Source organism: Hemicordylus capensis, chromosome 6 (genome assembly GCF_027244095.1).
Source record: "Hemicordylus capensis ecotype Gifberg chromosome 6, rHemCap1.1.pri, whole genome shotgun sequence".
Classification (NCBI taxonomy): Eukaryota; Metazoa; Chordata; class Lepidosauria; order Squamata; family Cordylidae; genus Hemicordylus; species Hemicordylus capensis.
Window position 1 is genome coordinate 37,489,387 of NC_069662.1, and position 26,189 is coordinate 37,515,575.

The 26,189-nt window shown below is 46.9% G+C and overlaps 1 protein-coding gene across 1 annotated transcript; it reads left to right on the top strand.

Moving 5' to 3' along the window:
• The first annotated feature begins 1,031 nt into the window (after nucleotides 1-1,031).
• Nucleotides 1,032-16,519, top strand: SOST (sclerostin). The gene is made up of 2 exons (XM_053265163.1): nucleotides 1,032-7,116; nucleotides 12,123-16,519. The coding sequence occupies exons 1-2, from the start codon at nucleotides 6,366-6,368 to the stop codon at nucleotides 12,542-12,544; spliced, it is 1,173 nt and encodes a 390-aa protein (XP_053121138.1). The 5' UTR covers nucleotides 1,032-6,365; the 3' UTR covers nucleotides 12,545-16,519.
• The last annotated feature ends 9,670 nt before the right edge of the window (nucleotides 16,520-26,189 follow it).

The following is a 26,189-nucleotide window of genomic DNA, read 5'->3' on the forward strand; positions in this document are numbered from 1 at the left end:
AACATTGTTCATGTAAAGTGAGAGTAGCTTTGTCACCAGAGAGAGCTCCTCAAGTCTCTCTTATTTATCTTGTACAACAAGAAGAGATGATAAAAAGAGATACCTTGTTTACTTCTGATGAACTTTCATTAATTAGGAACTTGGATATGGCTTGATTTTGGCCCCTCTCAAATGTTGCAAACATGACTTCCTCGAGCTGCATCCTGTTTCACCTCACACACTCCACTGTGAGGAACGAAAAGGTTTCTGTTGTATATATTGCAATGAGCTTTCAGAGCATTGTCATACACTTTAGAGACAACCTCCTCTTCCCATTCTTCACAATATTTTTGCATTTGCCTGCCTTTTTGGTTGTTGCCATTGCCATGACAACAGACAGACTGTTCAGGGCTGACTTTTGCAGAATGGGCCACGCCTTCACAGGCCTGGCTGCTCTCTGCTCCACAAGGGTCAGCCGCCACCCATCGCCTGCAGGGGCAAAGGTGAACTTTTGGCTCCAAAAGCACGCTTCATCATGGGAGTTGTAGTGCTGCCAGAGTGCAATCTGCTGTCCAGCCTGCAGAGCTGAAGAAGACTGCTTTCTAGAGGCCTCTTCACTGTGAGTGCACTGCAGTCAGTAACTGGCCTGGCTCAGAGTGCTGAAAATATGGAACAAACTGCATTTTTTATTAACTTGAAAAAGAACGGGTACATGTTCATGCTAAATAAAGCTAAATAAAGAACTGTTCTTTAAAAGAAAGAAAGAGCGGCAAGCCTAACTCACACGGACCTCTGCTGCAAAATGTTCCTCACATGGCTTTTGTCATCCTGAGGCGGGCTGGGCTGGACTCGACTCTTAAAGAAAGCAATACACAACTCTCTGCCTTGTCTAATTTCCAAAAATAAGAAATGCTGGAGCACAAGCTGGTTTTGTTGTAGCAAGCATGACTTGTCCCCTTAGCTAAGCAGGGTCTGCCCTGGTTGCATATGAATGGGAGACTAGAAGTGTGAGCACTGGAAGATATTCCCCTCAGGGGATGGAGCCGCTTTGGGAAGAGCAGAAGGCTCCAAGTTCTCTTGCTGGCTTCTCCAAGATAGGGCTGAGAGAGATTCCTGCCTGCAACCTTGGAGAAGCTGCTGCCAGTCTGTGAAGGCAATATTGAGCTAGATAGACTAATGGTCTGACTCAGTATGTGGCAGTTTCCTATGTTCCTAAGCAATAATCTTTGATCTGGAAACTCTTCTCCCAATGCCAGAAGTATGAGGGCAGGCTGAAGTCACTCAGCAAAGGCTCTTTATGTATATTCAGAAGCACTCTTTATCATTGCTTTATCATTACCAGTGCACAGCCATGATTCTCTTGTCATTTGAGGCCTGATGTCAGCAGTGCCCTTGGTTACTTTGGCTGCATTTAAGAACAATGCTGTTAAGAGCTGGTCTTGAGCAAGCATGAATTGTCCCCTTTGCTAAGCAGGATCCACCCTGTTTTGCATTTGAATGGGAGACTACGGGTGAGCACGGTAAGATTTTCCCCTTAGGGGATGGGGCTGCTCTGGGAAGCGCATCTGCATGCTTGCATGCAGAATGTTCCAAGTTCCTGAATTCATGGAAGACAGATCTATCAATGGCTACTAGTCTGGTGCCTTTAGGCCACCTCTAGCCTCAGAAGCATGATGCCTCTGAATACCAGTTGCAAGGGGAGCAACAGCAGGAGAGAGGGCATGCCCTCACCTCTTGTGAGGCATCTGGTGGGTCACTGTGTGAGACAGGATGCTGGACTAGATAGGCCTTGGGCCTGATCCAGCAGGGCTGTTCTTATGTACTGTCCCTGGCAGCATCTCCAAGATAGGGCTGAGAGAGACGCCTGCCTGCAACCTTGGAGAAGCCGCTGCCAGTCTGTGGAGACAGTAACTGAGCTAGATTTACCAATGGTCTGACTTGGTAGAAGGCACCACCCTATGTTCCTAATTTCAGCACGGAATTGAGGCTTTGTCCCAATCCAAATGTGTACACAGCTCTCCTACTCGCCTTGCCAAACAGTGGCCAATAACACCAGGAAAGAATGTGGCAACAGTGTTCTCTCTAATTTATTTCATCTGTGTGTGGAATGAGTTTTGTTCTGGGTGGCAGGATCTAGGCAGTGAGCGCGCACTTGCAGTCAGAGTGGAGCCTTCCTGACTCAACCTGAGCAGGATCTAAAACGAACTGAGCGGACAGCGAAAAACTTGTGAGTGAGCGCACATGCGCATACCTTAGAGGGAACACTGCTTGGTGAGTAGGGGAGCAAAGTCCAGCCCTTTCAACTGCTTTCTAAGCACTTGACTGGTGCAAGCAATTGCCAGTGTTTGTAATAGCTGGGTGGTACTGGCGGGGATAGGGCCATAGCTCAGTGGGACAGCATCTGCTTTGCATGCAGAAGGTCCCAGGTTCAACCCCAGGCAGCAGGTAGGGCTTCAGGAGACTCCTGCCTGATACTCCAGAGACCTGCTGCCAGTACAGTTTATTGTAGCTGGGAATGATGGGAGTTCTAGTTCAGCAGCACCTGGAGTGTCACAGATTGGGAACCCCCGGCCACTTTCCAGATTGGGCACTACAACAGTGTCACTATGTGTCCTTTGTGTTCTCGTATTGCCTGTGTACCGACATCACAATCTCTGCGTTGTCAGCAAGGTGCTGTTCACATTTCCGATGCCTTCTTTGGGGTTTTATTGCTGCGTTACAGTCCTGTAAACAACAACAACAACAAAAAACTGTATTTCCTGTTGTAAGGAGTTTCGTGCAAACTAGAAAAAACTGCTCCCCCTGCTGGTGGCTTTGCACAGCATCCTTTATTTACACTACGATACTGCCAAGCTGAAGTAAATTATGGCTGTATTACCATGCAATCTGGAAAGCGCCCTGATGTAGCTAGATGGACCAAGAGTCTGGCTCAGTATATGATGTTCTATGTTCCTGCCAGGCCACTCTGCATGCTGGCCTGGAACAGGAATTGTGCATGCAGCACTCATTTGCATGCATGGTTCATTGTCCTTGTCTAGCATGGTTCCAGCTAGAGAGATGCATGCAAGACACCTACATCCACATGCTTATGCCCAGGTGTGTGGCTACTATTGAGCATGGGGGGAGTGAGTGTCCTCAGGCCGTCACCACGCCGAGCACTTCCAGGGGCTACCAGAGGCTCATCCTTTATTTCCCCCCACACCTCTGGGGGGCTGCCAGATGCTCATCTGCCCCCACATTCCCATGCCTGTAGCAACTGGGGGAAGAAGGGGGCTTGGCTCTTCTGCCTGCTGCACTTGGCTTTTCATTCCCATGCCGTTGGGGTCAGGTCTTTCTCTGCCTTGTCCCGAGCCCAACGGCATGTGCAAATGCAGTGCTGAGTGCAACTGGTTATGATGTCATGCATGGGGGTGTGGCTGCCGTGTGCTCGTGCGTGCACACAAATCAATGGGGGGGGGCACCAGTCGAGCTCATCTCACGGTCGCCACTGAGCCCCCTACTCTCCTGCCTATGCCCCTTAATTGGATCAAGGCACATGAGTTTAGAGTTGGCAGGAAAAGAAGACAACATCTCCAGCCCTGTAAAGAGAAAGGCATGACGAGGTATCCTGGGATCTTACTTCCTTGCAACCACCCATCAGACAGCTGCAATGTGTTTATTTTTCAATCATTGTGGCTCAGATGAGCAAAAATCAACCTGCATCAGCTCTTTGCTAAGAATAATATGCCTCCTCGCCTTGGCTCCTATGTAAATGTGTGGGTGTGAATACTTGGGTGGGTGAAATATCCTCTCTTTCCCTATGCACATATGCACCCCCCCATTAAAACTACTTCTGTGTAGCACGCATACACACTGCGCAGACTTGCCACTCACATAACACTGCCATGCACACACCCAGTGGTGCTGTTTATACCCTTCCCTGCTCGACCCATTTCCGCAAACAGCACACAGTGTGCTCTGTCCCCGGGCTTTGTAGCTGGCAGTATTTTTAACTTCTGAGCAGTCGGAATGTTTATAAACTACACTACGGTAGCTAAACTTGCACTTTACAGTAAATGTGTACTTTGGCCCTGTGCGTGCGTGTGACTTAAATAACAGCCGTGGGGCCTGATCAGGATTGGGACCAGAATACATGGGGAAGGGGGCTCTAACCCTTTGCTCCTGCAGTCCTGCTGGCGCAGTCTGTCTAGCTCAGCAGCATCTACAGTGTGCGAGTGGCATTTGTGTGGCCGTGCAGTTTGCATGCACAAAAGCCACACAAATGGCCTCCTCTGTGCATCTGCGGAGGCTGGATCCATGCCGCCATGCGGGTGCTTGCTAAAGAGGCACTGTACATAGGAACATAGGAAGCTGCCATATACTGAGTCAGACCACTGGTCTATCCGGCTCAGTACTGTCTTCATAAAGTGGCAGCGGCTTCTCCAAGGTTGCAGGTAGGAATCTCTCTCAGCCTTATCTTGGAGAAACCAGGGAGGGAACTTGAAACCTTCTGCTCTTCCCAGAGTGGCTCCGTCCCCTGAGGGGAATATCTCACAGTGCTCACACTTCTAGTCTCCCATTCAAATGCAACCAGGTGGACCCTGCTTAGCTAAGGGGACAAGTCCTGCTCACTACCACAAGACCAGCTCTGCTCTCCTCACATGCTTGGGCTATGCTGGGGGTGGTGGTCGTGAGCAGCAGCACCAGCAGCTGTGCTGGGGCAGGTAACAACAACAGGTAACACATTGGTCTGACTCAGTATATGGCAGTTTCCTATGTTCCTATTTAAACTACTTAAACTACTACTCACCACATCCCACCCCCCACCTCCTCCAGCCACCCGCTTGATGACAAACCGGTCTGCCCGAACCAGGTTAGTTTTGGTTTGATTTTTAACCGGGTTAGTTTTGGTTAGTTTTGGTTTGATCATGGACTGAATTGCCCGTGGTTGGCTCCCATAGTCCGGTTTTCAGTGATCGTCATAATAGCTTCAATGAGTTTTGTTGGTCCTCAGTCAACGGCCAAGTCTCAAGGGGCTTATTCTTGTACTGAAGCCAGTGGTTTGGGAGATTATAGCTGCACAGGTTTCAAAGGCTTTGCCTGTGTTTGCATCAGAGTGTTTTCTTCTGTTGATTTTATCTGATTTGGAGGCTAATGAATGGGCAAAAACATTCTGCAAATCAATGCATGTTGTGCTTTCATTTAGTACATCATTCATCTTTCTCTAGAACTGTAGTAATTGCTCTAAGAGATTCTCCAAAGCTTACTTTTGACTTCACAGATAAATGAATGAAACCAAGTTTATTGCTGAAACCATAGAACATCACAGGGGAAAAATAAGCTACAGGAACACAGGAAGCTGCCTTATACTGAGTCCGACCATTGGTCTGTCTAGCTCAGTATTGTACACTGACTGGCAGCTGCTCTCCAAGGTTACAGGCAGGAGTCTCTCCCAGCCCTACCTGGAGAAGCAGCCAGGGATTGAACCTGGGACCTTCTGCATACAGGTGCTCTACCACTGAGCTATGGCCCCATGCCTTAAGGGAATATCTTCCAGCATGCACAAGTAGTATCCCATCAAAATGCAAACCAAGACAGACCCTGCTTAGCAAAGGGGACAATTCATGCGTGCTATCACAAGACCAGCTCTCCTCCCATAGTATGAATGTCCAGAGCCCTTCACATACTGTGGCTGACATACATTGAAATTGATGTTATGTGCATGTTGCCACCTAACATTCATGCAATCACACAAGACCACTCTGGCACAAGTGCAAAGATTGTGCAAATGCAGTTGCACAACAGTATGGCCATTATTTCAAACGGCTACACTGTCACACAACTCCATGTGCACAATTTTTGTGCGTGTGCAAGTGCATTTTGGGACAACTACATGAACATTACATTGCAACATGTATGTAAAGATGTGCAGTATGTCAGCCACTGTCTCTCCTAGCCTTACAACAACTCTGTAAAGTAGGCCAATATGACCTCCCCCAGCAATATGCCAAATGGGAGGCTCAGGATATAATGGCTTGCTTAAGACTGCTAGTGATTTAATAGCCCAGATGAGATTTGAAACAGTGTTTCCCCCTAGTTCACAAATTGTCCAGAATGGATTTAAAAGTAACAAAGAAGAAAACAAGGTGGGCGTGGTGAGCATCTGGATGATGCCCCTTTACGTTCTTCATACTGAAAGATCAGTGGCTGCACCAGACAAAAATATCAGAAAAGGTCATGTTTGGGGGTCTCAGAAAGGGCATTTTTTGGAGGGCGTTCTTTTTTTCATATGGCAGATTTCTGGAAGAGAAATAACAGTGGCTGACATGATGAGGAAAACTACAAAGTAGTGCCATTGAAATTAACCTTTTAAATTTCAATGAGACTCTTGATTAGTTTTCCTCATCATGTCAGGCAGCATTAAAACTCATTATCCTAATCGGGATAATTCATCAGATATGTGGGCGGGGGGCAGAGCTGAACTATTGAGAAAATTTTCAAAGTCAAGGAGTCAATTCCCCCCGCCCTTTTTTTTCTTTTCAAGTGAAAAATTGGCAGATCTGCAGACAGGATTCTCATTTGATGTACTCAGTTCCATATACCTTGCCAGCCCCCGCTTCTTTTCTTGGTTTTGGAAAGAGGCGAGTGAGAAAAGGTTGTGTGAAGATAAACTTGGTTTCGGATGTTCCGCCCTCGGCTCTCCTCCCTCACACCCGCCCACCCCATTCCTGGCCCTCAGCAGAGTGAATGGGTCCCTCCACCCTCTCCCTGGCCCGCCCCACTCCCCTCCTATTGGCTGCCTGGTTTCTAAGAAGGAATTTAAAAAGGAGAATCCTGTTGCATCGCTCAGGATTCGAGAGGACAGGAACACCGCAAGGCAAACCTCCTCCCGGCAGCTGCCTGCGGCCATGCAGACCTCCCAGGCTGTCTGCTCCGTCTGCCTCTTCTTCCAGCTGGTCTTCCCTTCTGGGCGAGGATGGCAGCTTGTGCTGAAAAATGATGCCACCGAGATCGTGCCAGAGTTCCCGGAGAATACAGAGATGCCAGTGGAGCAGCAGCAGCAGCAGCAGTTCTATGTCCCGCCGGAGAATGAGACCATGAACAACCGGGCACAACAGGGAGAGAGACACCCCCCGCAGGTTTCTCTTGGCAGGACTGGTAAGGAGGAGGAGGAGGAGGAATTCTCTGCGCTCTCAGGCCTGCGCGCTTCTCTAGGCAGTAGCTTCCCATGCTCTTGGCTGGATGCTGTAGAATGGCAAGTCATCATCTTTGGCTGTAGGACTTTGGCTGCACAAGTGCTAAAGACTTGGGTGGAACACAGCTGCCTTTTACTGAGTCCGACCCTTGGTCCATCTAGTTCAGTAGTGTCTACACAGACTGGCAGCGGCTTCCCAAGGTTTTGGGCAGGAGTCTTTCCCAGCCCTACCTGGAGATGCCGGGGAAGGCACCTGGGATTTTCTGCACACAAAGCAGATGCTCTGCCCACTATGATCCCACCTCCCATTCGCCTCCTCTGTAACTATTGTATTAATTAGTATTAATTACAGCAGAACCTTTCAACCTTGGGTCCCCAGTTCTTGTTGGATAACAACCCCATCATCCCCAGTCACATGGCTGGGGATGATGGGTGTTGTAGTCCAACAGCATTTGGGGACCCAAGGCTGAGAAGTGGTGCATTACATGCAGCTGGTCCTGGTTGTCTTTCATGATGGAATTTGGAGCATGCTTCTCAGGCGCTCTCCTAGCCAGAGCCAGACCTCCTTAGCTGCATTGTGAACATTTTGGATCATGATGTTTCCAGGCATAGGCTAGACCCAGATCTGTTTACTTTCACAGTTGCTGCATGCTGTGCCTTCAGACCACACACCCCAGCACTTCTAAGTTGCCTTGCTCCGTTCTATAGCTCAGATCTTTCTCCTTTGGGGGTGACAAAGAGCTCTGTGTCATATAGAAGCTTCCACATTTGACAGTCCAATGATGTTTTGTCCAAACTCTTTTTTCTGGAGCCATTTTCTCATGGGAGGCTTTGAGTGGCTCTTGTTTTAATTAGGCTTGTAATACAATGCAAAGCCTGCGTGGGCTAACACGACACACAGCATTATGGAGCCATGATACTGCACCCTGGGGCTACCATAGAGTCAGAAGGCAGCCTCAGTTTGGCTAAGAGTGGCTGGTCTTGCTAGCAACCCTTTTGCCCCCTTTTTGTTCCCAAAAGAGGTATAAGAACTTAAGATAGCTGGTGCACACAGTGGTTAACATACTGTGCCAAGGTAGGTCAGCTAATGTTGCATGCATACAAATTACACAGACACAACATCTATTCAATGGTGTTACATAAAACCAGTCCTATTATTTCCAATGGGCTTACTCTTATGTAACACAATTTGTGCTGTGTTTGCATAATTCATGCAACTTGTGTGCTTGCAACCTTACTGGGTTGATGGGCCCTTGAATGGTAAGCCAGCCACCAATAGCAACTTCATAATAATACTTAGCACTTCTATAGTGCTTTTTTAGTGTGCAAAGCACTTTTCATGTATTATCTTGTTATCCTTACAAAAACCCTGCAGGGTAAGTAAGTATTATCATCCTCGTATTGTAGCTGAGGGAGCAGTTTGCCTGCCTAGTGGGTTTGCAGCCGCAGTGGGATTCAAACCAGGGAAATCCTGCTTTGTACAGCAGCTCAACTTCCCATACCCTTTCCTTCTCATAGGAACATGGGAAGCTGCCTTATACTGAGTCAGGCCATTGGTCCATCTAGCTCAGTATTGTCTACACAGACTGGCAGCAGCTTCTCCAAGGTTGCAGGCAGGAGTCTCTCTCAGCCCTATCTTTAAGATGCCAGGGAGCAAACTTAGAACCTTCAGATGCTCTTCCCAGAGTGGCCCCATCCTCTAAGGGGAATATCTTACCGTGCTCACACATCAAGTCTCCCATTCAAATTCAAACCAGGGTAGATCCTGCTTAGCAATGGGAATAATCCATGCTTGCTACCACAAGACCAGCTCTCCACCCCACTCTCTTCTCCTTGTAGCACCCCACATGCCTAGACTGCAGGGGGTTATTTATGCATGGAAAGGAGTCCCCTGATCTACTAAAGGAAAAGTACTTTTCTACTAAAGTCCATTGATCTTCTACTGAATGTGGGTTTTTTGTTATGAAAGTAGCCAATGAAAAAGAGAGAGGGGACAGTTTGTTAGTGTTCTGAAACTATCTAAAATCTGCCTGAAACAAATGTGGCAGTTCTCCAAATTATTCTCCTGATTATTATTATTATTATTACATTTATATCCCGCTCTTCCTCCAAGGAGCCCAGGGCGGTGTACTACATACTTAGGTTTCTCTTTCACAACAACCCTGTGAAGTAGGTTAGGCTGAGAGAGAAGTGACTGGCCCAGAGTCACCCAGCTAGTTTCATGGCTGAATGGGGATTTGAACTCAGGTCTCCCTGGTGCTAGTCCAGCACTCTAACCACTACACCATGCTGGCTCTTACAAAAAAAATCCTAATTTTCTATGTAGAGATGCTGAACATGAATAATTTCCTCAGTGTAAGATGATATAAAATTTAGGAGATTTTTAGAAATGAAAGGGGAAGTGCTGTAGCTCAGGGGTAGAGTCCTTGCTTTGCAGGCAGAAGGCCCCTGGTTTAATTCTTTTCATCTCCGGGTAGGGCTAGGAAAGATTTCTGCTGGAAACCCTGGAGAACTGCAACCAGCTAGCATAGGGAACTGTATGCTAGGTGTGCTTGTACTCCCGAAAAGTGAAGATCTCTCCAAGTAAGATTTGTGTTCAAAATTCAATTGTATTTATAGCCTGCTGCCTTCCACCAGACATGAGGTGGTCTACCTGCAGTCTTCCATCCAGGCACTGCCCAGACCCTTAGTGTTAGCAAGGATTCTGCAGTACGTACCTTCAGACCATAATATGTCTTCAGACTACAAGCCAACAGGTTTACCTGAACATAGCCAAGGAATGGAGAGGAGAGGTGATCTTGTAGCAGGAGCATGAATTGTCCCCTTTGCTAAGCAGGGTCTGGCAATGGTTTACATTTGGATGGGTGACTGCATGTTAGTTCTGTAAGATATTCCCCTTCGGGTATGGGGTCATAACTCAGTAGAAGAGCATCTGCTTTGCATACAGAAGGCCCTGGGTTCAAGCCCCAGTGGCATCTCCAGGGAAGGCTGGGAAACATTTCTGCCTGAAACCTTGGAGAGCCGCTGCCAGTCAGCATAGACAGTACTGAGCTAAATGGACCAATGGAATGATTCGATATATGGCAGCTTCCTCCTATGTTCCTATGAACGTTTTTGCAGAAGCATCTTTGTAGTCTCCCATGTTTCAGTGCTGGGCACTCTATCAATCTGCCGCAGTAGCAGTTATTCAATAAGTTCCTTGTCCTCATGACTGGAACTGCACTTTGGTCATGCCCAATGTTTCCCCTGTCTCTGGCTATCCATTATGGCAGTGATACTCACCTTTTTTGGTGGGCTGTCTCCTTCAGACCCATCAAGCACAGATAATTAAGCCTCAACTCCATCGCCTCACCAGTTGTCATCAAGGCATGTCCCTCCCTTCCCCTGCTCCTAGCTAAGAAGATGGGGAAGGATCAAGGGCCACCCTTCAATTCCAGAGTGTTCAGTTTCAAGATAGGTCTCTACCCCTTTACATTCCTGTAAGATTTCAGCTGAGGGGTGGGACTTGGGTACTTGGCCAGCTTACTCTACTACTAGAGAGCTTGGCTGAGTGCTGGCCATTGCTGGAACAACATCCAGTGTCTCTAGGAGCTGTCCAGGTCCTGTAGGATCTGACTCAGGCCTAGTTCTGACAGTCAAGGAGGGAAACCTGTTTCTGGGCTGTACTGCTGAAGACTGAGAGTAGCTTTCCCCTCTTCCCAACATTTAGTTTTGCTTTGTGCAGGGAATTGGTTTGTTTGGAGGAGCATTCAGTAATGTGAGCCCCCCTGCTCCCACACTGCAATCCAAAATGGTGCAGGCCAGAAACAGGTTTGTTAGTTTTATTTTTAATTTTTATCCCACTTTTTCTCCAAGGACTCCAAAGCAATGTACATGGTTATCTTTATTCTTACATCAACCCTAGAGATAGATTAGACTGAGAGATAAATGACAGATAAATGGCGAGCTCGGAATGAAACAGAAATGCCATTCTGTGCACATCCCTAAAACAACCTATCTTTGTTTCAACTCTGACCAAATGTGTGCATTGGGTTGGCTCTGTGTGCAGGCCTTTTATTGAACGAAAACCCCCAAAGGGGAAATACACAAGAGATAACAATGGAATTAAATACTTATACTAAAGTCTCAGCAATGAGATACACAAAAGCAGATACAGAAAAGTAGTGAGATACAAAACTGGAACAGTCAAATATTTATAGTATAGTAGGACTTAATGTAAAAAGTGGTTGAGAAGTCACAATCTTGGCTAATCTGATTCCGAGTCACAACCTGGCTAATCTGATTCCTGCCAAACAATAATTAGAAGTTCACAGAATTCACTAAAGACCAGCCTGATGGATCAGGCCTTGTTGGAACCTTTCTCAAAGTTCCGGTAGCAGAATGTTCAGTAACATTCCGGTAGCAGAATGTTCAGTAACATTCCGGTAGCAGAATGTTCAGTAACATTCCGGTAGCAGAATGTTGGAAAAGATTCCCAATGATCAAGAGATTATATTTTTATTTCACCCTTTCTCCAAGGAGCTCAGAATAGTGTACATAGATCTCCTTACCATGTGATCTTCACAACATCCCTGTGAGGCTATGCTTAGAGGCAACTGACCCAAGATCAACCAGCAAGTTTCATAGCTGAATGGTGATTTGAAACTGGCTCTTCTCTGTCTTCATCCAACACTCTAACCATTAAACTACAGTGGCTGACATACTGAGCAAAATTAGGAACAATGTGGAATGTAATGCTTGCACAGTTGCGCAAGTGCTCTATTGTGCAAGCGCAGAAATTGGTGGAATTTTTGCACTTTCACAAGAGTGCTCTTGTGCAGCCATACAAACGTTACATCCCACCACGTGCCTAACGTTGCACGGTATGGCAGCCACTGACACTTTATGGGCTCCCTGTCTGCCATGAGATGGCTCAGATGCCAGTGATTATCTGTCAATAAATCTTCCTTCCTTCCTCCCTTCCTTCTAGAACCCCTGGAGTTCAGCTGCCGGGAAGTGTATTCCACCCGCTACGTCACCGACGGTCAATGCCGCAGCATCAAACCAATCAGGGAGCTGGTATGCTCTGGTCAGTGCCTTCCATCCCATCTCCTCCCTAATTCGATTGGCAAGGGGAAATGGTGGCGGCAGAACGCTCTGGATTACCGTTGTATCCCTGCACACAGTCGCTCCCAGCGGGTCCAGCTCGCCTGTCCCGAAGAGGACATTCGGACTATCAAGATCCGAACCATCACCTCTTGCAAATGCAAGCGCTACACCCGCTACCACAACCGTTCCCAGCTGAAAGACTTCAGCAAAGAGACTGCCCGGCTTCAGAAGAACAAAAAGCCACGCTTCTCCAGGGCCAGGGGCAGTAAGGCCAACCAGCCAGAGCTCGAGAACTCCTACTAGTCAGGGCCTTTGGTGAGGGTGAGGCCTAGCGCAGAAGTGTAAAGATTTTTGATTGACCCACTCTCTCTTTCCGAGGGCGCCACCAGGAGCATTATGGGACAGAGTGAGGAGATGGCCACAGCCGCCACCGCAGCAGCTGCCCCGACCCGAGGTTCAGAGTTGATGCAATTGGCTTTGAAGGAGCAGCCATCAGTTTGAGAGAAAAGTAGCTCAGCGGTTAGAAAGGGGTTGAAGAGTGGGGGGCGGTCCCGACACCACGACATCCTGCCAGACTTCCTTGTCTGTTTAACACAAGGCTGGCACCTCTCTGCTAAAACCAGCATACGTCCATTTTTAGTCCAATATGACATCTCTAAGGGTGTGTGCTCACTGGCACACCTCCCTTTCTCCGTAACACTTTGCTTCTTAATGGGCTGTGTATCAGTGTATCATCCTTTGTTGCACTGTGGCATTGCTTGAGCTCTATGCGCTTTGTTCTCTGTTGATGGTACCTGTTCACTTCCTCTTCCTGTGATAACTGGGCTTGCATTCCTTGCATCGTCAGGAATGGCTGGAAGATCTGGAAAATCATGTCACTGCACAGAGCCAGAAGTGCACATCTTTATGGACTTTGCAGGGGCAACACGCACCCCCCACCCCCACCCCCGGCTGAATAGCCTTGGGAAAGTGCCTCTAATAGGACATCAACATAGGTAGCATCATGCCAAGTAAGGAAAAGAGAAAGCAATGTCAGAAAGATGGTTCACTGGGAGGATTGCGTTTTAAGTCACAATTCACAGGCCTGGGATGAGGCTGAACATGCTTCTAGGTTAGGCAGACTTGACCTCCAGCAATTCTCATTTTAGAATGAAGCATTGTCTGCTTAAGGTACAGGGGTCTTCTGGAAGGGGTCTTCTGCCTTGAATGGGGACTGCCGCAGAGTAGCATGATTCTGACATTTCAGCATATTCAGAACCCCCTCCTCTGCACATGACATTTCCCCTATGGAGCAGGGGTGGCCAACCTGAGGCTCTCCAGCTGTTGCTGGACTACAACTCCCATCACCCCCAGCTGCCATTTATTTATGTTGTAGTCCAACATCAGCTGGAGAGCCTCAGGTTGGACACCCCTGCCAGAGTATAGTGAGGAAGCTTGCATGGATATTCTCTGCTTAACATCTTGTGTGCAAAAGCACGATGCTTTCCCTACATGGAGTTAAAGGGGCACATCCACTTCCAGCCGCATGTCCATCAGGCAAAACAAAACAAAACAAAACAAACTTCTATGCATTTCATACACAATGGTGTATATAAGTATATATTTCTCCACCCTGTGGGGGAAAATGTGTTGTGTGTGTGAATGGGCTTCAGGTAGGGTGTCTGAAGACTGGCTGAGTGTTTTGACCTAAGGAGTGGACATTGGCTGGCATGCTGTGCAAAACTTGGTCTGTGTTTTAATGAAACATGCATGCAGTTGCACCAGAATGCTCTTGTACAAATGCGAGCAATTGCACCAATGCAGCTGTGCGATGGAGAGCCATTATTCCCCAAAGGCTGCCCATTGCGCAGCAATGGTTCACATGGTTTGTTAAAACACAGATGGAATTTTGTGCAGTTAAGTCAGGCATTCTATATCATTAAGTCTTTTACTAATATTCTGGGAATTGTAACCTTTGTTCTCCCCACCTCCCATAAAGGCAAATTAACTGTCTAGTCCTCACTGTTGAAGAAAAACATTGGAAAATAAAAGTTTGGGGAACAGAGAAGAAGTTAAAAGAGAACTGAAATTCATTTGTTCCAGAAAAAAGAATGCAATCTGTGCAAAGGAATGCAAAGAATGTGCATGTAGACATTCTAGAAATGGGCTGGTTATGCCAGTTGCCCAGCCTTTCATGTGCACACTGAGTATCAACAGGCATCACAATACACATGCAACCATCCTGTACTCCTTTGGTTGTTTGCATTGGGGATTCCTTTTAAGCAACTAATTTGTTGGTGCACATCAGTATGACATGGTATGTCCATTTTGGGCCTCATGCAGCAGTGGGCTCTCCTTTGTTGGATATTTTCGAAGGCTGATGGCCATTTGTCAGGGATGTTATATCAGATTCCTACACTGAGTCAAGGGATGGGACCAGAAGACTGAGGTCCTGACTCTGTGTTTCCCTTCTTTGTAGCTCTCTCTAGATTAGCGTCATATTTTTCAATCTTCCTCAGTGACAAACATCCCATTTTTGGCATTTCTCTGCAATGGCGCAGTCTAGAAACTCTATTTTAAATCACTAGAGGGCATTTTCTCAGGATGCTGCATAATAACAATAGTAAGCATCAGTATGAAGATCTGGATTGTATTTACAACTTTGCCCAGTCCTTGTTGTTTATGATAACTTTTGTGCAGAAGGCGATTGATATCCCCGTTTTACACCGAGAGGCTTAAAGGCTGTGAAATATTTTTACCCAGTATGTTTATGGCTGAGCATGGATTTGAACCTAGTGCTCCCCTAACAAAGACTAATGTGTTACCCACTAGACCAGGGATTCTCAGCCTTGGGTCCCCAGATGTTGTTGGACTTCATCTCCCATAATCTCCAGCCCCAGTGGTCTTTGGTTGGGGATTATGGGAGTTGAAGTCCAGCAACATCTGGGGACCCAAGGTTGAGAACCCCTGCACTAGACCTATTCCTAGCTGCCCTAGGACTCCTCCGAAGAGCACTGAATGCTTTCATTTCTACTCTCACTAAAAGATGAGCTGCAGCCAAGAGGAAAGAGGACAATGAGCTTCCTTCACTTCTAGTATTTGCAATGGGCACTGCTAGGGGTCAAGCCTCATAAGAACATAAGGATGGCCCTGCTGGATCAGGCCCCGGGCCCATTTAGTCCACCATCCTGTTTCACAAAGTGGCCCACCAGATGCCACTGGGGAGCCCACAGGCAGGAGTTGAGGGCATGCCCTCTCTCCTGCTGTTACTCCCCTGCAACTGGAACTCAGAGGCATCATGCCTCTGAGGCTGGAGGTGGCCTATAGCCCTCTGACTAGTAGCCGATGATAGACCTCTCCTCCATGAAGTTATCCAAACCCCTCTTAAAGCCTTCCAGGTTGTTGGCTGTCACCACATCTTGGGGCAGAGAATTCCACAAGTGGATTATATGTTGTGTGAAAAAGTACTTCCGTTTGTTGGTCCTACATTCTATGTCAATCAATTTCATGGGATGACCCCTGGTTCTAGTGTTATGTGAGAGGGAGAAGAATTTCTCTCTATCCACTTTCTCCAAACCATGCATGATTCTATAGACCTCTATCATGTCTCCCTGCAGTTGTCTTTTTTTCTAAACTAAACTAAGCCTTCTCGGAAGCTATGCCCTAGGTCCTGAACACCCCCCCCGCCCAGATTTGTGGGGGTTGGAGACACTGAGTGGTGAGAAGCAGACACTCTGCACGTACTTAAGAGTACTCACTTCATCACTGTTGTTTTATTTCTTGCCTGGCAAAAGCCAGAACCTGGCTCATAGAATGCCCTGTATACTCCCCCTGCCAACTCCAGCTGCACCTGTGTCCTGGAACTTATGTTATAGGCATACATGGGAAGTTGCCAGTCTCTGGGCGGTGTGTATGCTGCCAGGCTGCAAATGGCAACTACTGGGCGTTCAACATCTGGGTGGACTCCTCCTCCCCTCCCACATAATTCGTGCCTCTTCATTTGTTCACCTTCTCAGACAGTGTGGCTCCCTCCCGGTCCCCGCCGCAACCTCAGTGGAATTGGCTTCTAAGTGGGACTAGTGGTGGACTTGGTAATGAAAAGACTGTATTTTTTCCAAGATGAAAAGGCATATTTATTTCCCTGTAAAAAGTATTTATGCACTTGAGTTCTTTGCCTTTTTTCTTCATGTAGCAACTGGGCAGTCCTGCTCCTGAGATATTTAGCCTGATGTTTCAGAGTTATACCAATATATTCCTAAAGGTATTAAATTAATAAAGTCATGTCCATGGAAAAGACAACTGGTTGTTTGTTTGTTTAAAGAATAATGCAAATGGCATTGCATCATCTCTCTCCTGCTCCACAATGGGGTCTACATCAGCCTTACATAATACACCTTGTCATGGGGTGGGGGTAGGTCAGAAATTGCACCAGCCAATCAGTGAGCCATATTGCATACTACGGGGAAGGTGAGAAAAGACATTGTCACCAGCCAATCAGTCCTGGACAAAATGCCCTCTTGAACACAAATGGCACAATCCAGCCAGAATAAGTTATTATTATAGTTCATGTTGAGGGGTGTGAGGAGAAACATTAAAATCCTCACATAGCAGAGTATGTTCTGGTGGTAAAGAAGTTTAGCTCAAGAGGTTATCTGGAAACAGTAGGCTGAGTTCAAAAAACAAATAAAGGTCTATTAAAAAACTAAAACATCATATACTGAGAGAGACATAGAGCAACGTACCTGAATAGGCACTAGCCTTCACTAACTGACCAAGAGAGACCTATTAACATAACTCCTCATGCCTCTAGTGGCCAGAAGAGGTTATTGCGGTGCTAAGAGCAATTTGTTAGAATTCTCACTTCTAAGAGTTCAAACTATTTCAGAGGCGTAACGGGGGGAAATGGCACCCAGGGCAAGCTCTGCCCCTGAAATTGTGCCCTCCCCCTGCCCCCCACATACCTGCACCCCCCTGGCGGCGGCAGCGGGCGGCGGCAGATCGGGCGGCGGCGGGCATCGGCGGGAGTGAGCGCGGTGGAGGCAGGTGGCGGTGGATCGCCGAGTGCGGCGGTGGCGGGCGGCAGCGGATCGCCGAGTGCAGCAGAGCGACGCCAAGGCCTGCCGTCTGGCCTGGCATCGCTTCCCAACTGCACAGGCGCGCCTGCATGCCTGCATAGGCGCGCAGTTGGGAAGAAACGCCGGGCCAGATGGCAGGCCTCGGCGTCGCTCTGCTGCACTCGGCGATCCGCCGCCGCCCGCCACCGCCGCACTCACTCCTGCCGCCCGCTACCAAAGCGCGATCTGGGGGGGTCGGGGGGCATGCCACTTTTTGGTGCCCCCCCGTGACCCACCAGAGTGGTGCCCAGGGCACGTGCCCTGCCTGCCCCCCCATCGTTACGCCTCTGAACTATTTATACCCTGCTCTTCCACTTTAAGCTCCTAAGCCCTTTTACAACACAACACAATTAATAATAAAATCTCTGTTCACAGTATCAAACCATGAAATGTAAAATGCAACATTTTTAAATACTTTTAGTCCCACTGATATTAATAGGAGCAATTAAAGCATGTGCTTAACTCTCAACACAACACAATCCCATGCATGTTTACTCAGAAGAAAGACCAGCTGAGTTCAAAAAGGCTCACTTCCAAATATGGATGGGATTGCAAATGAAAGTTCTTAACATCAGCTGGATTATGCTGAATCATCATCATCATCATCTACAACACCATTAATAATAATGGTGCAAATAAATAACTGTGGTTTGTCTTAATTAGGAAACCACGGTTTATAATTGCAAGCCAACCAAAATGTTAAAAAAAAACACCCCATAGTTTAAAGTGAGTTTTCAAGCCATGGTTTGTGCTATGTATTGGTGTGCTCTCTGAACTGACCAATGCTAGTAATGACCATGGCTCCATCTCTGGAAGTCCTTCACCAAAGAAATGGAAGTGTTGAGTGATGGAGAACGAAAGCAGATAAGCAGCTCTAAACCATGGCTTGTCTAAACATACAGAAGCTCAAACTATGGGCTGGTTTAGCTGTCACACAGAACCTCAGTTACAGCCAGGCCCTGCATGATGTCCTTGAGCCTTGGGAACTGTGCTACCCCCTAATACTACTACAGATATTTATATACCCCTCTTCAACCAAAGTTCTCAAAGTGGTTTACATAGAAATAATAAATAAATAAGATGGTTCCCTGTCCCCAGCCTAAAAACAAACATAAGGTAGGCACCAGCAACAGTCACTGGAGGGATGCTGTGCTGGGGCTGGATAGGACCAGTTGCTCTCCGCCTGCTAAATATAAGAAAATCACCACTTTTAAAAGTGTCTCTTTGTTCAGTAATCTCATGAGCAAAGCTTTGCTCATGAGCTCATGAGCATCCACTTCCTATCTTTGCTCATCCACTTTGCTCATGAGCACCCACTTCCTATCTAGGCCCCAAGCTCATGGGCATCACATAGAGCCTGGCTCTGGCTCCATGAGATGTTTGTTCAGTCCTATTTTGGGGATTCCAAAAGATGGTTGGTACAAGCAGTGGTATGGCGTAAGCTCTGAACTGAGCCATCGTGTTTGAGGCGGCAATGTGCAGTCGGGGTGACCAGGGGTTTTACCAGTGCCATTCTCTGGAATTGATTGCTTAATTAAGTGCCATCAAGTCGGTGTGGACTCTTAGCGACCACATAGATAGATTCTCTCCAGGATAGATTCTATCTGGAATACTCTACGCTTAATGTCAAGATTAAGGCACCACAAGGAAAACAAAAGGAAACATCACTTTGCCACCATCCCCTCCTAGCAGGGGTGTAACTATAATAGGGCAAGGGGAGACAGTTGTCTGGGGGCCCACTGCCTTGGGGGCCCCCCCAGAGGCAAGTCACATTATTGACTCCCCCAGCCACACACCCGCCCAGACTTCCTTCAGTTGTATTCATCCTCCGAAATTGATGTGGGTGTTAAGACTGGAGCTACCAGAACAGCATGTCTTTCTCTAGTACCATGAAATGACTTGCATCGTCCACAATGTACAAAACCTTTAAAAAAATAATTTAGGCTGATGTTATATTGTGGCACATAGGTGTTTATATATATATATATATATATATATATATATATATATATATATATATATACATACATATACATACACACACACACACACACACACGCTTTTTGTTACCACTATTCAGTCTCATTTAAGATTTCTTTACTTCATGAGCTGAGCTTCAGTGAGGGGGAGCCCATTTAAAATCTTGTCTCTAGGGACCACTCCAACCTTGCTACGCCCCTGCCTCCTAGTTTACACAACAGAACGACTCCGAGATTAGACATTGTTACCTAGCATGACAGATCTGGCTTAGGTGCCAGACTTCCAGCCTCTACTATTACATTTACCAAAATTACAGCACACACTTCCTGATAATTGTATGCAGCGTAGCGGCTAGGGGACTGAGCTATGAACCAGGAAGGCCCTGGTTTGGATTTTAGCTCTGCCACAAGCTCACTAGGTGGCCTTGGGCAAGCCAAGCCAAGCCACTTTCTCCTAGTGTTCCATCAGCAGTAGGGTGATAAGAATGCCATATCACCAGCAATGATAGGGGCATGGCTGCGGAGGCGTAAGGGGTGTGGCCAAGAAACCTGGGCAGCACAGTGAACAATTCTGACCGCAAGCATGTCACAAATGGAAAGCAGGTAATAGAGCACATGCATAGCACATTCTTTCAGATTATCAAAGCAGATGAGCTAATATGGAGAGTTGTGGTAAATGTTAGAACTCGATAATAGGCTTGTCCGCACAACTCTGTTAAGTGGGTAGGACAAGTTTCCTACCCACCTTTGGGAGCTGTGTACACTCCTGATTTTCGGTCATGTGCAAGTAAAAAGCTAGGTCAGAAGAGGGAAAAGTGAATGCGTGGGAGGCGCGTGTAGTGGAGATATTTATTAATTAATTGATTTGATTTATATACCACCCTTCCAAAAATGGCTCAGGGTGGTTTACAATATGCTGGGTAAAAGTCCTGGGTTGGACGATTCTGTCAGATCCTGTGCCTGCTTGCCACATGATCACTTTCCTTTCATCCCCAGCCACAATTTATTGTGGCTGGGGATGATGGGAGTTGTAGTTCAGCAATATCTGGAGTACCACAGGTTGGGTACTCCCCTGCTTTAAGCCTTCTCACAGGTTATATAAATGCTAACTATCAGCACTGCATCTAAGTAGAAGGATGGCTCCAGTTCTTACACAGTTAGTGCTGGATTAAGATCCAGCTGAATCCATTGGAAGAAATGGTTCAGTGCTATCAGGCCGTGAATGCTGAATGAGGGCCCTGAGGCCAGAAACAGAAGACTGAAAGCCTGAGACCACCATCAGTTTGAGGTCAGATGGCAAACCTGTTGGTTCAGAGAGAGGCCAAGCAGGTAAAACAGCCTGTTGAAGTTGGACCATTGCAGGGAATTGTAATGACATGAAAAAGGAGGGGAAGTTCTCTTTAAAACAGGCCTGCTCAACTTAGGCCCCCAGCTGTTTTTGGACTACAACTCCCATAATTCTCAGCCACAGCAGCCAATAGCCAGGAATTATGGGAATTGTAGGCCAACATCTGCAGGAGGGCCGAAGTTGAGCAGGCCTGCTTTAAAACCATGACGTTAATAGGTTCGAGCGTCTTTATCTGTTGGCAAGGGGTGAGGTGGCTGGAAGGATCTGCCTGGGCACAGAATCCCAGAAGACGGGTGCCACTACCATGAAGGCTCCGCTCTGCTCTGTCTCCTTGCAACACACTCCGCTGTGCGAGGTTATGCTGTCCTCCTCCGCACATCATTGTGCTTTTCTCCGCACTGGGAGTCCTCTATAAAGAATTCTAAGAGGAAAGCACTGGGAAGGGCTACACTTCCCAGCACACTTTGCATGCCTTTCAAGATGGCACAGCGGCTCAACGAAGCTCTGTTTCCCTTAAAGAAGCCCTCTGTTGGTGTTGGGGAGCATAGTGAGAATGGGCATCTCTGCATGGTGCCAGGGGATTGTGCAGAGTATACAGGCCCAATAAACAAATAGTCAGGGAGCCACACTTAGGGTTAATGGTGGTGGCCGCCACTGGCCCCCAGGTCTTACAAAACAAGTACACTGCCCTGGTTAAGTAAGGAAGGCAGAGGCAGGCGATTGAGTTGTGCTTAAGGGGACAGTGCACAATTAATTGACTCTGGCTGAGTACAACACATTGGTAAGCCTCAACACATGGCAGGAGGTGAGAAATGATTGTCCCCAGACATGGTTAGTGCTACTACATCATACATTTGCAAGCTCCTACTGCATGCCACCTAATGGTGCAGTGGGGAAACGACTTGACTAGCAAGCCAGAGGTTGCCAGTTCGAATCCCCGCTGGTATGTTTTCCAGACTATGGGAAACACCTATATCGGGCAGCAGCAATATAGGAAGGTGCTGAAAAGCATCATCTCATGCTGCGCGGGAGGAGGCAATGGTAAACCCCTCCTGTACTCTACCAAAGAAAACCACAGGGTTCTGTGGTCGCCAGGAGTCGACACTGACTTGACGGCACAACTTTACCACTTTACTGCACTGCAACTATGCATAGGAAAGCACTCTCTCAGTGGCAAGGGAAAAGCCCTTTGCACAGGCTCAGAGGCCTTCTCTTCATTCTTGCCCTTGTGCACCAGCACTGGCATGGGAAAGAGATGCCAGGACTGAGTTCTACTGTAAAGTTTAAATGGAGAAGATCTGGGACCGCCCCCCCCCCCCCACTCTCTGAGTTCAAGGCCGACTCTAGAAAAACTAGTTTGAGATAGCAAAGGGGTGGCAAAGAATGTTACTAGGGGACGGGAGCATGGATTTGCTATACATTAAATACTTTCTGAGGCAAACGAATTCATGTTACTAGTTTATGTAGAAGTTTGATTGTCTTCTCTTCTGCATTTGTTTTAATCTCATGCTGGTCGCTGACCGAAATAAAGATCTTTGATTAGTTTATGTACCTTATTAATCAAGCTTGCTTGACATTGTCAAACTTATCCAGAAAATGGGTCAGATTCCTCTTAGAAAATACTGTCTTTTTGGAGATGACTCTGTATCCATCTGCACGGTTGGTCTCACCCAACCCAGTTAGGAAGGAAGCTGAGGAGTTGGCCTCTTGGGAGGCTGAAGGAGTCTCCTCCCTACCTGGACATATGAACTGGCTTCTGCGCTTGTTCTCTGGGGGCGGAGTGAGTGAATGAGGCTTCTTTAGACAGAGCTTGAGCCCCCCTAATTTGACTCTTGATTACTCTGGATCGATATCGCACTCACCCACGCCTCCCCACACCCATTGCTTTACTTAATTATATTGCATTTTATTTACTGCATTTTATTGCATTCCATTGTCTTTTTATTGCTTTGTATACTATACAGTTTTATACCCCCCCTTCTTTTTACTTATTTCTACATTTTATCTTCTCTATTTTTTTACTTTAGTACCAATGTGTATTTTTTAGTTATAGTTTTAGTTTTAGCCTTTTGATGATGAATTTATATCTATTGTTTTTTTTAAATCTTAAACTGCAATCATCCTTAATCTCAGTTTTGTTACCTGTAATTTTAAATCTGTATTAATTTTATGCTGGTCTCCAACCATAATAAAGGATTGATTGATTAGACAGAGGCCTTTTCAAATCATTAATTCAAGCTTTAGGACTCTAATATACTACAACCATATTGTCTGGCAATTTGCTATAAAGTTCCATTCCGGTGGATGGTGGTGAGAAAAGGAGAGCGGGAAATATTTGGTGGGGGGAGCACCCACTACCCTATGAGGTCTGGAAAGCTTCTGGCATAAAAAGCAACCCCCTCCCCAGAGGCATTTTCAGACATAGCCCGTGTCCTTTTTGACCTTCTCCTGACAAGCGGGGCAGGTTAGTTCTGTTGACACAGTGGGTCTTTTGGCCCCCAAATTAAACCGTATGTGCCTTTATCGTGTTGCCAGTTTTTGTAGTGCTTGTGGCATGAGGTTATTTCCATGGCTTAAGAAAACAGCGCACGCCTGGCCAGACAAATACATGATGAGGTCATCTTTCATTCAGATACTTCTGTGCTGAGCAACCCTGCGGGAACAGCCTTGGGACAGCCTGGCTCCTATAAGACTATTTGTATCTAATCTTCTCTTCCTCCTTCCTTTCCTTCTGCTTCTCTGCTTCCTTCCTCCCCTCTGCTATAAAACAACCCCATTCGCTTGCATGTAATCCAGCTTGCAGAAAAAGGCTTGGGCTTTCGTGGTTTATTTTTTTCTTCTAACCTCCTTAAGCCTGAAATAAGTCTCCAATTTGACATAATTACACCTTCATTTTGAGGGGTGAAGCTATTTACAGGGACTTAAGGTTGGCTTCCTCTCGTCTTACTCCTGCTCCAGCGAGGTGGGAGGAGGGAGTTGGGGGCCAGGAAAGAAAACAGAAGGAGAGGCCTTCAGGATTAGACCAGAGGTCTATCTAGCCCAGCATCCTGCTTTCCACAATGGTCAACCAGTGTATAGGAAGCTGCTTTATGCCATAGGCATTTCCAGATGGCAATAATACACAGTGGGGTGTTCAAAGCTCTTGCGCCAGTTCTCAGTGCGATGTTTCTCCTTGTATGCACACTGCTTCAGGCTTCCATGCTGCTTCCTAGCACAACTGTACCCTCTGTACGCACACAGCACACGGACCTCACACAATTTTTGCAATGCCACTTGCTGACCAGCTCTTGAATTCCAAGAACAACCCGCCCTGTTCACCAGTCATCACAAATGTGGTAATGAAAAAGGGTGGTTACTTCTTGGAATGCAAGAGCTGGCTGGCAGGTAAGTTATGGTTGTGCCATCGAGTCGACGTCAACTCCTGGCAACCACAGAGCCCCATGGCTTTCCTTGGTAGAATACAGGAGGGGTTTACCATGGCCTCCCCCTGCGCAGAATGAGATGAGCCTAGCATCGACCACTCCAGGAACGGGGGGAAATGGTTAAAAATACACTTTATTGGTGGATTCCGGGGCTGTACTTTCCTACCTATTCTTTAGTTCCCGGAGTGGTCGATGCCATGCCGGTGCCCCCTAGGAACCGGACTGGCTGTAACAGCTTGATTAGCAGGCTGTTCTAGCCAATAAGACCAAGGAAGGAAGCAACAGGCAAGGAGGAGCGGCTGGAGGAAGCGCCATGGGATCCTCAACAGTTGGGCCCCCAGATGTTATTGGACTTCAACTCCCATAAACCCCAACTAAAGGCCACTGGGGTTTGGGATTATGGGAGTTGAAGTCCACTAACATCTGGGGGCCAAACGTTGAGGATCCCTGCGTGTTTTGAAGCTGCCTGTACTGGTGAGTTTGAGTTTCTCTGGTAGCTCGTTTGTTTTTTTCTTTGGCGGGGTGGGGGCACAGCACCTCCTACCTTTACTGATGAGCCACCTCTGACTTTAACCTCCCTCAGGAATCTTATGTGGAAAGAGTGGTTAGTCCCACATTAAAATAAAGTGGATGGTGGCAGCGTACAGCGTACAGAATCTCTTGCTGTCCAGGATTCACCCCAGTGAACTCCCCCCCACCCCCCCACCTTCTCTGGCTCTGGTAGGAGTCATAACAGCCCCAGTATTGTTATTTTTTTTGTTATTTTTACATTTATATCCCGCTCTTCCTCCAAGGAGCCCAGAGCGGTGTACTACATATTTAAGTTTCTCTTTCACAACAACCCTGTGAAGTAGGTTAGGCTGAGAGAGAAGTGACTGGCCCAGAATCACCCAGCTAGTTTCATGGCTGAATGGGGATTTGAATTCGGGTCTCCCCGGTCCTAGTCCAGCACTCTAACCACTACACCACGCTGGCTCTCATGTAGCTCATGTTACATCCTGAAATCTGTCATGCACCTAGCAGAGGTGGATCTAATAAAGTCTGCATTAATACCTCATACCCTCCATCAATATCTTTTTTGAATTATTATTTTTAATTCAAATACTTATAGAAACTGCGGGTGGAAAGTGCCATCCTAAATAAGGTATTCCCACTTCTCTCACAAAGGAGAACATTTTTCTTCTAAGATGTTGCCTATTATGGCGCATATAGGATTAAAAATAAAGGGCTTTGTTTCAGAACTATTGTTCCCCCCCCCCGCCATATGCAAACTAACCAGTTGATTAATCTATTAAATATCATATGAACCATTAACTTTCTTTAATTGAGAGATGGCCTGAGTAATAATTAAGTAATCACTCAGCAACAATCCTCCTATATCGAGGAGAATAATATGAAGCTCTGAAGAAGCCAGATGGTTGCTTAGCAGAATGGAAGCGTGTTTGATTTGGATACTATCCGAACTCATGTGTGTGTTTCAGTTCCTAGAAGGCAATTTGTACAGCTCATTCCTTTTTCAGTTCAGGATCTGGCTAACTGGTTTCCTTTCTGATACAAGCCAAGGAGAAGTGTGCACTCCACCCCCCATCCCCAGTGTTTCAGTCCTCAGGAAATATTTTCTGTTAAACTTGGTAATTCTGCTGTCTCTCCCCACACCCGCCTTAAACTTATGGCAGCTGTGAAATAAACCAGGCAGCTGCATGTCTGTGCAGTTGGCTGGAGGCAGCAGCAAGGACTTACTTGTGGGGAAGTTGGGAATAGTGCCAGAAAGCTTAAGAATGGGGAGTGATTACTTCAGCCAGGCTTCAGCTCTGGGACATCTTTGCAGCTCTGCTCTAGATGTGAAGGAACACTAGAGTACCTCTGAACATGGACAGAATGCCTTTCCATCACCGCTGCAACCAGTATCCATGGTTCTTGAACTGGGGGCGTTGGCAGTGAAAGGTTTTCATGGCAGTGGGCATAGCCAGGTGTTCTTGTAAAAACACTATCACTTTTTAAAGCTTTCATTGAGATCTGGAAATTTGTGTTAAAATGATCCTGGAGCTCTCTTATGGATTTATCAGCTGAGGGAGAGCAGGATGCCTTGTCTTAAGGGGGCAATCA